The following is a 13615-nucleotide window of genomic DNA, read 5'->3' as shown; positions in this document are numbered from 1 at the left end:
ATGGATTGTTTCATATAAATTATTCTTAGAACCTTAAGGGTCGGATCTAACATAGGAGAAAGTCGAAGCAATAGCTGCTCTCGAAAACAGATCCATCAAAATAGATAATTGGGGGTTGGTCAGAGCTGGCCTGTCTGTCACAGCCAGTGACCAATGGCAGTCATCCAGGGGAGGGGCCTGGAAGCCCAGGCGAAGTTACCTTGAAGGCTTTGAAGCTCAGTCCTTAATACTCTGCAGCTGTTGTTGCTGAGTCTTTTGCAGGCAGCGAGCAGAGCCTTTCTATTCTTTGCAAAACAGGGTGTCTGGATCGAGCTGCTGGACTATGATGGCATTTACTGAGATGCTGACTGTGTGTCTGCTGTCAGCAAAGCATGGCAAGGATGGGAGCCCTAAGCAGCCCCCTCAGCTCTCCAGCAAAGGACCAGCCATCTTTCATGATGTAAGTCTCTTGCTTTCTCTTAAGGCTTTTTGCAATCAGGGAATGCCGGCTTTGCTTTCAACACTCTGGTTAGATTCATGCACTGATTTAGCAAGTTCCCACTTTTAAAACTTGACAGGGGTTTGCAAACAGCCTTCTTTGTAAACTGAACTTGGTGATAAGCAAAATCTGTGTTTCTGATATCTACTACAGCTCTTTCTGAAACTGTGTACACAGGAATTTAAGTCAAACACTCGCATTCAGCTGCGGACAGAGCCTATGGAATAAATTGAATAATGTATGGAGCTGGGTTCATGCAGTGATAGGAACAGAGAAAACATGCCAGATGCAGGCACTGATTTTCATGCTCTTTGTTTTGCCCTTTCTCCAGCGTATGCATTCAGAAACAGTGAACAGTGCCAGTACACCCCTTAGTACATGCCCCCCCCCCTCCTCTCCCCAGTTCAGAACACAAAGAGATAACTCAGACGGGGACAAACAAATCGAGCTCTGTAGTTCCTGGTACTGGACCGCCCTCCATTGTCCCTGTGGCCCACCACATTCTCCTGCCTATCAAATGGACACAGAGAGGCAACATATAAACAAAAACATGCACATGCTAGAAAAAATGTCCTGATCCACGCTCTGCATGCCAGGTAAGGTCTGGCTGGCTGGAATTAGCAGGGCTTTCCCTCTGCCTAATGTTGAGATCCTTGTGACCTTGGACAAGTCACTTAACCCTCCATTGCCCCAAGTACAAAAAGTTAGATTGTGAGCCCACTAAGGACAGAGAGAGGACCTGTACATAATGTGTCCAGCAATGCATGTCTCTAGTCCTCTACACATTAGCAGAATAGTATTAGTAGAATTTACATCATTTGTCCGAAACAAAAAAGGAAATCAACAAACACGACAGGTGATCTGCAAAGAAGCAGCAGCAGCAATACGAAGCAGACCAATGGTTTCTTGACACACTTTCAGGTCCGTTGGTCTGCTTCATGTTCTTGAATGTTGGGGCAGGGTCTGTATTTGGTTCTTTCAAGGCACTTGGCTTTGAAGCGCTACTTTTAAATGGAATTGTGTAAGATTATACTTCACTTTAGAATGAAGCCTCTCCCGCCTTTAGTCCCTCTCAGCACAGTCATGGCTTCCTTTCCTTTCCCTTCTCTTCCTCACCTCTGCAGGTGTCACGATGCACTTTGCTTTTGGTGTTTCACACAGGCCTGCTCAGGGCTAGCCCCATGCCACATCCCATCTGGCCCCGAAGCAAGCCTTTGTAAAGCACCAAAAGCAAAGTGCATCGCGGCACCTGCAGGAGTGAGGAAGAGAAGGCAGAGGAAGCTGTAGATGTGCTGCTCCAGCTGGGGAAGGGGGTGGGCAGAGAGAAACTGGTGCTGTGAAGGAGAGAGGGTGGGAGGGGGCAGTGGGAGAGATGGATCTGGGAAGGAGGGAAGCGAGAGATGAATTGGACCTGTAAGGGAGGGAAGGAGGGAGCAGCTGTCTTGTCTGTCTGTTAGATTGGAAGCTCTTCCGAGCAAGGACTGTCTATAAATGTCAAAATGTACAGCACTGCGTACACCTTTCAGCACTATATAAGTGATTAGTAGTAGCTGGAGGGTGGAGATAAAGGAACAGGACATGCAAGGAGGTTGAGGGCAGCTGGAGGGAAGGGAGAGAGAAACTAGAACTGCAAGGGGGACTAGAGGCTAGAGAGAAGACAAAAGTGCTGGAACACTGGGGAGGGGGAGGGATTACAGGGAAGGGAGAGAGATACTGAACCGTGGTGTGGAAGGAGAAGAAATTTCAAGAGAAATGTTGTATTCCAGGAGGGGTCGCTGGTGGGGAGAGAGAGAGATGGCACTGGGGAGGATTTACACATAAGGGGGGAAAAGAGAGACACTGAAAGAGAGAATGAGAATGGGGGATCAGTGTAAGGATAGAAGAAGAGCTGCTGAGGAGGAGGGGGTAGATGCTGGCTCCAGTTTGGGTGGATGCAGATGAACAGGATAAACTAGACAAGGGAAAGCATGGGGGCGGGATTGAGAAAAGATGGTGGGCATGGAGGGCGCATAGAGACAGGAACATAGAGCAGAGATGTTGGATGAGATGGATAAGGGACACAGGGGGAAGATGGATGTGAAATGGATAGAAGATCCAGGCAAGAGAAAACCAGAAGATGCTGGGACCAAAGCAAATGGAAAAAGAAAATACTTAGACAACAAAGGTAGAAGACAGTATTTATTCTGCATTTAATTGGAAAATGCAATTTTCGGTTTCTGTTCCTCATGTATTGATGTATATCTGAGTCTTGACATTTTGAAGGTCCCTTGTTTAAATATTTCTTGTGCGTGTGACCAAGGTATGGTGTTCTAGCAGGTGGCTTCTGTGAGGTATTCGGGCAGTGTTTACTTTCGGTGTAGGGATCTGAAGCAGTCTGTCTTGTTCTCTTGTTGGGTTGTTTTTTAGTAGGAAGTATACTGGTGTTGCCTTTTCGTAGGTAGGGTTGTTACTACCAGTAGCATAATCAGTGTGGATTTTGGCTGGGCCTAAGGGGAAAATAGGTGGGCACAAAAAAATGTTCTCGCCACCCCTGATGAGGCACTCCCCCCCCCTATCGCGCAGGAGTATCCAACTGTGGTCCTTAAGAACCTCAATCTACTTGGATTTTCAGAATTTCTCCACTGAATATACATGCAAATAGATCTCGTGCATATTCATTGAGGAAATCCTGAAAACCCGATTTAGCTCATCTTCTGAATCCCTTGCTATAAATTTCACTGCATTGCAATCTGACCTCCATAGGAAAGGGATTCCACCAAAATGGAGCCAAAGAAACGAAAGAACATGTGAGTGATTTACAGCTCGATTTTTGAGGGGGAAGAGAGACTGGTGCAAGGAACAAGACTAAACCAGTCTGCCAAATATCTGGGAATACCAGAGAATAGGGCCTGATAGGTCAACAGCAGAATCTAAAAGTTGTAGCCATAATCACTAGAAGCCAGAGTTTATTAGCACGCAGTGGACTCGCATTTTGTAATCTCCGAGCTCATGACGGTAATTGGAATGCAATGCTGTGAATTAGCTGCACCTCTTGCACATCGCCTGTGGGAAACTTCAGCAAACACTCTCTCTTTTCCTCTTCTGCATTTCTCTTTCACGTACTTCCTCTCACTTCTTGGAGTTAGCTCAGTTGTCTGTCTGGTCCTCGGCCTCCAGAGGCTTTGACTCTCATCTGCAGAATGTACAGCCTTTAATATTCAAAGCTTCCTACACCTGGCTGTACGTTTTGGAGCCCGTTCGCATTCCTTTCTGTTTGGTCTCATCCTCTTCGAAGCCTGTACACCTCACATGAGACCACAGCAGCCTTGACGTTTCCTATCTCCCTTCCACCCTCTTGCATTCCTCCTGCGGATGACCTGAATCTGTCAGAGGACTCTGTAAAGCTTTAAACACATCTGTACTGTAACTTGGAGCAGGGGGAATGGGTTGGATCTGGCTCTGCAGTAAGTATGACATGGTGGGTGCAGTGGCACAACTAGGATGCCAATACAGGGCTCTTTGAACATGTGCCAAGCAGGCAGCTGTGCAAATCTAACGCCTTTAATGTGGCCATGTGTTGCATGCATCCGACACAAGAAGCTTTCTCTGGTTACAGCAGCAAACATGTTTTCATCTGTTTTCTATCTTCTGATGCTTTCTTGGACGATTGTGACATCACTGATGAGGTTGGCTCTTATTGGTGGAATGAGGCATTATGACATCACAATACCAACTCTATTATTTTATTCAATTTTCTATACCATTTTCCCAGGGGAGCTGTCTGTCCTGGTGGGCAATGGGGGGGATTACATGACATGCTCAACGTCACAAGGAGCAGCATGGGTTTGAACCCACAATCTCAGGGTACTGTAGCTTTAACCACACTCTGTCAAGCTGCCAGAAGGTCATGAGTATGAAAGTCATTCTGTGGCTTATGTGGAATGAGTTCTTGTCAGTTCAGCTCTGAGGACAGGAGATCACATCGAGAAAGCAAAAAATGCCCTACATAACAGATAAGGCATCTCCTCGATTGCTTGAGGCCAAAAGGTGCTGATCATATCTCACCCATTTGTAAAGACTGATCGCGTATAGAATTTTGTGTTCAGCTACCCAGGTTCCAGTGCTGGCAGTTCTATGGGTACCAGATTACGACACAAATAAAGTTAGAACTGCATTTTTTGTGTTTTAATGTGATCTGGATAGTTACCTGGTTTAAAAGTGGCCATTGACTAGGTAATTCCTGGGCTCTGCCCCCAGACCACTCCGATAGGAACCTGCTCCGACCCATAAAAATCCCACTGAAATCGGTCCCTAAATCTTTACCTTGTCTGGGCCAAATCGTGCTATCCAGGATGCTCCAGACATCACAATGTCTTAACTTTGTGCTTACTTAGCCAGTAATCGACTGACTATTGCTGCTAAGCTGTGACTCTGCCCAAACTCTGCTGTCAGACCACCCGTAATGGTCAGTTAGTGGAGATTCCTGAATGCTGGCAGCCAGCCAACGTCTGGTGTTCGTGAGTGTCCATCCCTGGGGGTTCATTCTGGGACCTTTTCGTGCAGGTCCCGGAATATTAGATACTATTCAGATGGTTCTCACAGGGCGCGAGCCACAGCAAAGCAAACAAAGAAAAGAGACAAGTGTCTCTGAGAAAGTGATTTGGGTTTTTTGATGCTGCTTTCCTCTCACTATAAATTGAAGCAGCTAATTTAAAGTTCCTGTTTTTTGCTCACCTTTTCTTTCTGCAGCACATAATGAGTCAGGAGCATCTGACTTGTCACTTCAGAGGAAATATGTTATCTGCAAGCGGTGAGATAGTGGGTTTGAAATAGCAAAAGCAAGGGCCCTTTTTTGAAATCTGGGCTTAACCCTTTAATTGGCCGATGGTGAACGAGAGGCAGATCTCCCATAAGAGCCATAGAACACACCTGTTGCTTCTGAGCCACAAAGGGCTAATGTGTGGCTTTCTTGTGTGCTAAATCCAGATTAACATGACACCATTTAAGACTTTTTTTTTTTTTAAATAAGAAAAATTAACGCAGATCCTAAGCACTCCTACACCGATGTGAAGGGAGATAGGTTCAAAACAAATGCAAGGAAGTTTTTTTTCACCCAAAGGGTCGTGGACACTTGGAATGCGCTACCGGAGGAAGTGATCAGGCAGAGTACGGTACAGGGATTCAAACAGGGATTGGACGGATTCCTGAAGGATAAAGGGATCGTGGGATACTGAGGGAGGAGCTGGGATGTAACACAAGTATAGAAAGCTAACCAGGTAATGAGTATAGAAACCCAACCAGGTCGTGCATGTGCAAGACCGGAGGGTTAGGACTACGATGGGAAGATAGGACTTCAATGAGAAACCAAGGTGGCAAGGGAGCCCCTTCTGGTGATTCAGACAGGTCGTGACCTGTTTGGGCCACCGCGGGAGCGGACTGCTGGGCGGGATGGACCTATGGTCTGACCCGGCGGAGGCACTGCTTATGTTCTTATGAATGTGCACGCATGTTCTCCACCCATAGCAGGCCCATCCACAAGTATTAAAACAAATTAGCTAGTATGTGCTAACGAGCATATAATACTGAAAAAAATGCCTGTTTTTCCTGTGCTAAGTATGTGTTAGCCCTTAACTTCCTTTAATAAAAGAGTCCTTAAGACATTCATCCCCAAATTCTCTGACTGGCGGCCATGTTGGTGGCCGCCTTTAAAAGAGGCTGCTGATCACATATCCATCACATGACAGACCTGGTTAGAGAATTGCGCTTGATTCACCTGGCCTACATTTCAGCCACCTATCTTTGCCGGGGGAATCCTTAAACTAGACCGCAGCTGCCATCGGCTGATCGCGGCAGAGGAATCCTTGATCAGCTGAGCCGGCAGGACTCCCCCCAAAGCCGCGGTTAGCACATGCATTGATGTAGCGCACCTTTGTAAAAGAGGGCCTTAGAGAAATCAGCCTTATTTTCCAAATCTTTCAATAGAAACAGAGGTTAATATTTAACCCATGGCAGTCTGGATGGTTCCTTCATTCTGCCTCCAGACCACCCTGCCATTACTTGGATAGAGCCGTGCAGTCGAGCGTTCTATTCACTGGTATCATTGCCTAAAGGATATTGGGGTTTGATATATCACCTTTACATAATATATACAGGTCCTTATTTTGTACCTGGGACAATGAAGGGTTAAGTGACTTGCCCAGAGTCACAAGGAGCTGAACCCAGTTCCTCAGACCACTGAACGAACCGCTAACGGTGCCTGCGACTTGACTTTTTATAGCGACTCCTCTGTTTCTGTTTCTTTAATTGCATTTGTAGTGATGCTCAGTGGAATAAGAATATCAACAGTAGAAGGGTTTAGAGGGAAATTCTATTAGACGCTCAAAGTTAGGCCCTGGAAATCTAGGCTCTAGGCAGGAATTCTATAACGGGTAATATGTGCTCCTAATGAGTTAGACAATTCTAGTGTTATTACATTTTTGGAAATTGATCAAAACCAGTATTGTTTGAACGATATTACTCATGCAAATGGGAATGAAATTGATTTTAGAATTATCGGTTATGTGAGATGTAATTGTCTGTTTGCATTATGTGTGTTTTCTGTAATTCGCTCAGATTTGCAGGAAATTTTTAAAATAAATTCAGCATTTAGGTGCTTAAATTTTAGGCCCCACCTTGCCTAACTCTAGCAATTAGTCACTGACAGTATTCGATAAAGTGAGTCAGAATGAGCAAGCCCCTGCCTTGGAAACCTCCTGCACCTAGTCTGAGCCCCTTCATGCAAAGTGGTGCCCTTGGAACAGCCATCAGTTTGCTCCTGCTTCTCCCCCTCCCTCCATGATTGATGCAGCTCAACAGAGGAGAAGGCTCAGAGGAGGCTGTTTGCAGTTGCTCAATAACATGTTTGCTATTTCTTAAACCTAAGGAGAGGGAGATTGACTAGGGCTAAAGGGGAAAGAGTTTAGGAGAAGTGAATAGTAAGAGCTGTGTATGTTTGTGGTTATATACAATACTATTATTTTAAGAAACAAAATGAATGCATTAGAGCTTATAGACGTTTTCAGGATTTTGGGGACATGGGTGTAGCTTTCCTCCTCCCCTCACGCTGCTTAAAAGAAAATTCAAGACACCAGAATCACATTTCCAGAGGTGCTTCACAATGCCTAATGCCACCAGAAATATAGGCCTTGTTAAGTGCCTGGGTAAAGTTAGCAAGAGCAAAAAGGCACTGGATAATTGCTGATGGCTGCCTACGACCGAGTCCCTGACATTTATCCCTTCTTTATTCCCCTTTCCTAGCTCTCATTTGCATTTCCAATTCTTCTCTCTGTCATTTACTGTATCTAAGCTGTGTATTTCTCAGTGGGTGATATATATCGTCCCTAATAAACTTGAAACATGAATATCAGTGCATTGAATATCTAGATTATAGCTACCTTTTGGATTCTGTAATCTCTGGAGGCTCAGCTTTCAGGAGTTAATTTATATTAAAGCATGTTTGGGTAACTTTAGGAGTTTGCAGTGGAAAAGAAGAGTATTATTAGAAGCAGATAATGAAGACGTGAATTTTTTATGGGAAAGGGGGTTGTTTCTGTATGGCATAGTAGAAAATTGTCTTGAGTTGTTGCTTGAAAGCTTTTCATGGGCTCCCACCTCTGCCTGTTTTTCTCTCGGAGAGTTAGAAAAAAATAGTGTAATTTTCCTTTTTCAATGATTATCTCACCATTGCTGTCTTCTCAATTTAAATTTGGCTTCTCTTACAAGCTCAGCCACTGTAAAAGGTTTTTCACAATCATATGTATCACATTTTTCTCACAGCAGTACAGTATGTACTTAACATCTTGTCTTCTCTGTATTCATGGATTATGACCTTTGGTTAAAAGGAGAAACATCTACATATCAGCTCTTTGAGGCAGGAGAGCACCACATCTAGAATTTCAATTTAACACATTTGCTTCTGGAAATGTTCGGCCTTGTTCAGCACCATGATCTGGACAGCTCCCTCAGTGGTTGATCATTGGAACAAGCATCCAGTGCAGGTGATCGAGGCAGACAGCGTGCCAGACTTTAAGAATAAATGGGATACCCATGTGGGATCCCTACGAGGGTCATTAGGGCATAGACAGGGGGTGGGTAAGCAGAGTGGGCAGACTTGATGGGCTGTAGCCCTTTTCTGCCGTCATCTTCTATGTTTCTATGTTTCTCAACAGATGTCGAACAAAATAAACATCAAAGTCCAGTATTTTAAAATAGACTCAAAATAAACATACCACAAATGCACAAATTTTAATTGGCTTCACAAGCCATTCCTCTTTCTCTTACTCCCTGACTTCTGATGCTCACTCAAATTAGCCTATTGATTTCTTCTGATCAGGTGAATTGTGGTTAACGTATTCCTTCATTTCAATAGAATCAGTCCATTAGTCTCTTTGAAAAGAAACCAGAAAGATGACTGTTGGGTTGTCTTAAAACAAGGCAATTACTCAAGCCAAAACTGGCAGAGGTATGACTGTGACCTGTGGCTGCAGGACACCCTGAGGTCAAGCTCTACACTCCAATTATTTTGTATGACTTTTAGCCTGTTCTTCCAAAGGAGCTCAGAATGAGTTACAAATCAGTGTTTCAAGCATTTTTTCTCTCTGTCCTGGTGGACTCACAATCTATCTAATGTACCTGGGGCAGTTGGGGGGGGGGGGATTAAGTGAGTTGCCCAGGGTCACAAGGAGCAGCGCAGGGTTTGAACCCACAACCTCAGCTCTAACCACCTGTTTCTAATATTCTTATTTGTTATATGAAAAAGCAGAAATACAAAAGTCCTGCAAGATAAAACTAGGACAGGTGTAAATTCCACCCTATCCCACATCTTTTCTGTATCACTTCTGATATGCATTTCATAGAATCTGCACAGGGGTTAGAGCTACAGTCTCAGCACCCTGAGGCTGTGGGTTCAAATCCCTCACTGCTCCTTGTGACCTTGGGCAAGTCACTTAATCTGCTCATTGCCCAGGTACACTAGATAGAGTCTGAGCCCGCTAGGACAGATAGGGAAATATGATAAAGTACCTGAATGTAAACCACTTAGGATATTAGTGTATATAAATAATAAAGAAATATTATACCTATTAATTACCTCCTAATTATCAGGTTATTTTCGGCAGATCTGGTGCAGGCAAAAGCAATAGTGACATTGTAAAGTTCAAAAAAAGCTTCTTTGGACTTTCCTCCAGTAATGCACTGTAATCTTTAATGATCTCCTAGTGTTTGGGCCAGCATGCAACTCAGAAACAGGACTCAGTACGTTGCTGGTGGTGCGAATATTTTAGAACATGAGAAATAGACATCCAGATTATAAACAGGACAACTCAAGGGACATAGATGACATTGGGACAGCATTGTTAGAGAATGGAATGGAGAGGTAGCCCAGGGCTGAGATTTGGGGACCCCACTTCAAATCCCAGCTCATCGTGTTCTGATTTTTTTTTTTTTTTATTGTGAGCCTGACAGAAAAATACCTACTGTACTGTACTTATTTGTCCACTGCTTCAATAGCCTTCAGGCTTGTAGGCGGCGTAATAAGAAATTTGCAAGCCTAAAGACTATTGAAGCATCCAAATGATTAGACAAGCTTTTCAGAAGGTAAACGGAGCATGAGTGGCGATCTGGTGTAAGTCTTTCTGTTTACCAGTTTCCTCATCTGCAGTGAAGAGGAGGCACAGCTTCTTAGGGGCAGAGGGATCTGGGGGTGTCTCTCCAGAAGCAGTTGCAAAATCATTAATCATTCAAAAGTGCAATAAAAGCAAATTCACGCAGAGGGTGAAACAATAAAGATGTCAGGGGAAAATAGCTTGCATAGTGTAAAAGTACCTCTTAGGCAGCAAGTAACAACACGGAATCATTACACTACACAGAGCTGAAGCATGAAAATCCTGGAATGTAATTCTTAAAAATAGTCAGATGACTTCTCCACTTACATTTATGACTTTAATCCTTTAGGTATGTGCTTCTAAATTAAATGAATAACTTATCCATTTAAGTTAGGGCTATTTGTAGCACCTCCTAAACACATGTGGGATCCTGTATGGAAGGTGTGGAACCAAACAAGCTTAGCAGTGATTAGACTGAGAAGCAAAGCCGGGGTGGGGCAGACTTCGACACTCTGGTGGAGAGATTTGGTAAAGCTGGATTTGGACAACCAGGCAGACCTCTATGGTCTGTGCCATGACTCCTCTATCGTGGCCCCAGAAAGTATGTAATCACCAGAGGCGGCCAACAGCATAGTGTCATTGTTCCCTACTGTCTGTAGAGCCTGCACTGGCCTAATTATAGAGCAGCGTGTCGAGAGGCATGGGCCAATGACGTTTGGTTTGGCCCATCCAGATTGTGACTCCAGACATGAATTTGGTGACCTATGAAAGCCTCGTCTTAGAGGGCTTATTTATTTAATGGGTCTATACTGCTTTTTCCAGTAAGGAAAAAGGTGGTTTACAAGAGTCGGGAACATTGTGATATGATGTAAGGAAGCTTAATGTGATGCGTTTCAAAATAAATATAAATATCCCCTCAAACTTAGCGTGCAAAATTGGACTTCCAGTTTATAGAATAAGTTCAGTTGTGTGTGCAGTTTAATTTAGGGACTGGAAGTTAGCGGGCAATTACTGGTGTAAATTGACATCAATTGGCAGCTGCTTGTGCAACTTGATCTTGGTCACTATTCTAGATGCTGCATGCAGCTTCTAGGGAGGACACAGATAAGAACATAAGAATTGCCACTGCTGGGTCAAACCAGTGGTCCATCTTGCCCAGCAGTCCACTCCCATGGCGGCCCCCAGGTCAAAGACCAGAGCCCTACCTGTGTACGTTCTGGTTCAGCAGGAACTTGTCTAACTTTGTCTTGAATCCCTGGAGGGTGTTTTCCCCTATGACAGATTCCGGAAGAGCATTCCAGTTCTCTACCACTTTCTGGGTAAAGAAGAACTTCCTTACGTTTGTACAGAATCTTTCTCCTTTTAACTTTAGAGAGTGCTCTCTCGTTCTCTCCACCTTGGAGAGGGTGAACAACCTGTCTTTATCTACTAAGTCAATTCCCTTCATTATCTTGAATGTTTCGATCATGTCCCCTCTCAGTCTCCTCTTTTCGAGGGAGAAGAGGCCCAGTTTCTCTACTGGGGGTTACGTGCCTACCAACCGCCAGCAGTTAGGCATGAGCCTTTGACGTGGTATATAAGTGCTTGCGACTAAGCTTAGGTGCAAAACTGAACTGGTACTAGTGTTATGTCATGGCAGTTCCACTTAGATCTGCCTTTATAGAGTTTGCACTTAGCACACCGGAAACCTAAATATCAACCCTAAGTCTCAATGTATTGCAAAACTCAATTCAATTGAGTCTTGCAATCCATTGAGACTTAGGATACACTATATTGTGAAACTATTGAAATCCTATGTATATGATATTTATAAAAGTTAATCATCTTTGGGAGAACCTAAACATCAGTGTCATATATTGAATTTACCCCTACGTAAATGTGTCCTTATGTCGGAGATTATTTGGAATTGTCATGCATGGATCCAGCTTGAGAGCATCGAACTCACCTCTATAAAGAATCTCACACATGGCAGCCTGAGTTCAGAAAGACAAAGAAACCCATATTACACAACTTTGCCTAATCTATTTGATTAATTTGCAGCTTGAAATAGAGTCCTTCATCCTGCCTTTAATTCTCAGAACGCTCATTTACAGGTTAGTTAGTTTTACAGAAAGTCAACGCAGACAAATTACGCAGATGAATGCTTTAGCTCCACACTGAGAAAGACATCATTACAAATGTGGAAAATAGGCTTTGTCAAATGATAATGAATGCAAATAGACTTCTCAGAGGAATGTGATTTATGTTTTAAATTCTTCAAAGGCCATATGTTGAAATGAAAAAACACAAGCAACCAAACTAAAAGCAGAAATTTGCTTATTCGGAGAATAGTTTTATCACTGCCCATATGTGTAAAACCTCTGTGCTCACTTTTGTCTATGGCCAGATTTTCAAATTGAAAATATACGCATCTTTCCACTTTGAAAAGTCTCCCAGGGAAACTGGACACAAGTAGGTTGGTATGCTTACATTTTGTGGGTTAATTATGCGGATGAGCGAGAATTTCAAAAACCTCTGTTTACCTGTAAAAAAACTCATTTCTCCCCTCTCTGCTTAAATAAGACATTGGCATTGCCGTTTCTGTAACTAGTAGACTGGGAGCTTCACACCCTAAACCAGCAGTCTTTATTTCCAGTCCTTGTGGGTCAGATTTTCATAATATTCCTAATGAATAGGTATTCTTAGAAACAGAAACATGATGGCAGATAAAGGCCAAATGGCCCATCTAATCTGCCCATCCGCAGTTACCATTATCTCTTTCTGTCTGAGATCCCACGTACCTATCCCAGGCCCTTTTCAATTCAGACACAGTGACTGTTCCAGACATCTATCACCCTTTCTGTAAAAAAGTATTTCCTTAGATTACTCCAGAGCCTATCACCTCTTAACTTCATCCTATGCCCTCTCATTGCAGAGTTTCCTTTCATAGAAACAGATATTTTAGTTATACATGAACCATTTGATGAATCTGAGCCACAACCAGCCTAGATATTTCCTTGCAGTTACCAAGCAAAATCTAGCTTTGTTCATCTTCTGTATTTGCTGTGACACATGAAGACATAGTCTGTCTTGTATCAAAATCAGTATCTGGAAGGCAGCTAGTTCCCTTTGAAAATCAGCTGCTATTAGACTAGCAGGAGATATTGTGAAAAGAAGGGATGACAGGGTAAGAAACTGGAATCTCTGAATTGGAAGTGACGAGATGGCCACAGGATACCACTGGACAGGAACCATAGAGTGTCCTTTGGCCGGTTCTGCAAGACACTGCCATTGGTGGTGGATTCAGGGAAAAAGACCGATGATAGGAGGTGGTGACTTGCAGGCGCAGAGGGGAGGTCTCTGAGAGCTACCACAATAGGACTTCTTGTGGTTCTACATGAAATCCAGGTTCTGAAGCACAAGCTGTCTAAGGTTAATGGCAGGCAGTTTGGCAAGTGAAGTTCAGTTGACTTGCTTCATAGGAAGCAAAAAAGAAGAAAGTTGAAAATGGATGCGATGAGTGTCACGGATTTCATCT

The 13615-nt window shown here is 43.7% G+C and overlaps 1 protein-coding gene across 1 annotated transcript in view; it reads left to right on the top strand.

Annotated features, from left to right (window-relative positions):
- Window positions 1-242: 242 nt before the first annotated feature.
- NECAB3 (N-terminal EF-hand calcium binding protein 3) overlaps window positions 243-13615 on the top strand; it is a 61028-nt gene continuing 47655 nt past the window's right edge. Inside the window, exon 1 of the mRNA XM_033914294.1 lies at window positions 243-439. Within this exon, the coding sequence (XP_033770185.1) occupies window positions 323-439 (117 nt within the window). The 5' untranslated portion in view covers window positions 243-322. The remainder of the gene's footprint in view (window positions 440-13615) is intronic.

This window comes from Geotrypetes seraphini, chromosome 11 (genome assembly GCF_902459505.1).
Source record: "Geotrypetes seraphini chromosome 11, aGeoSer1.1, whole genome shotgun sequence".
NCBI lineage: Eukaryota > Metazoa > Chordata > Amphibia > Gymnophiona > Dermophiidae > Geotrypetes > Geotrypetes seraphini.
Note: the sequence above shows the minus strand (reverse complement) of the source record. Positions and strands in the feature narration are given on the sequence as shown.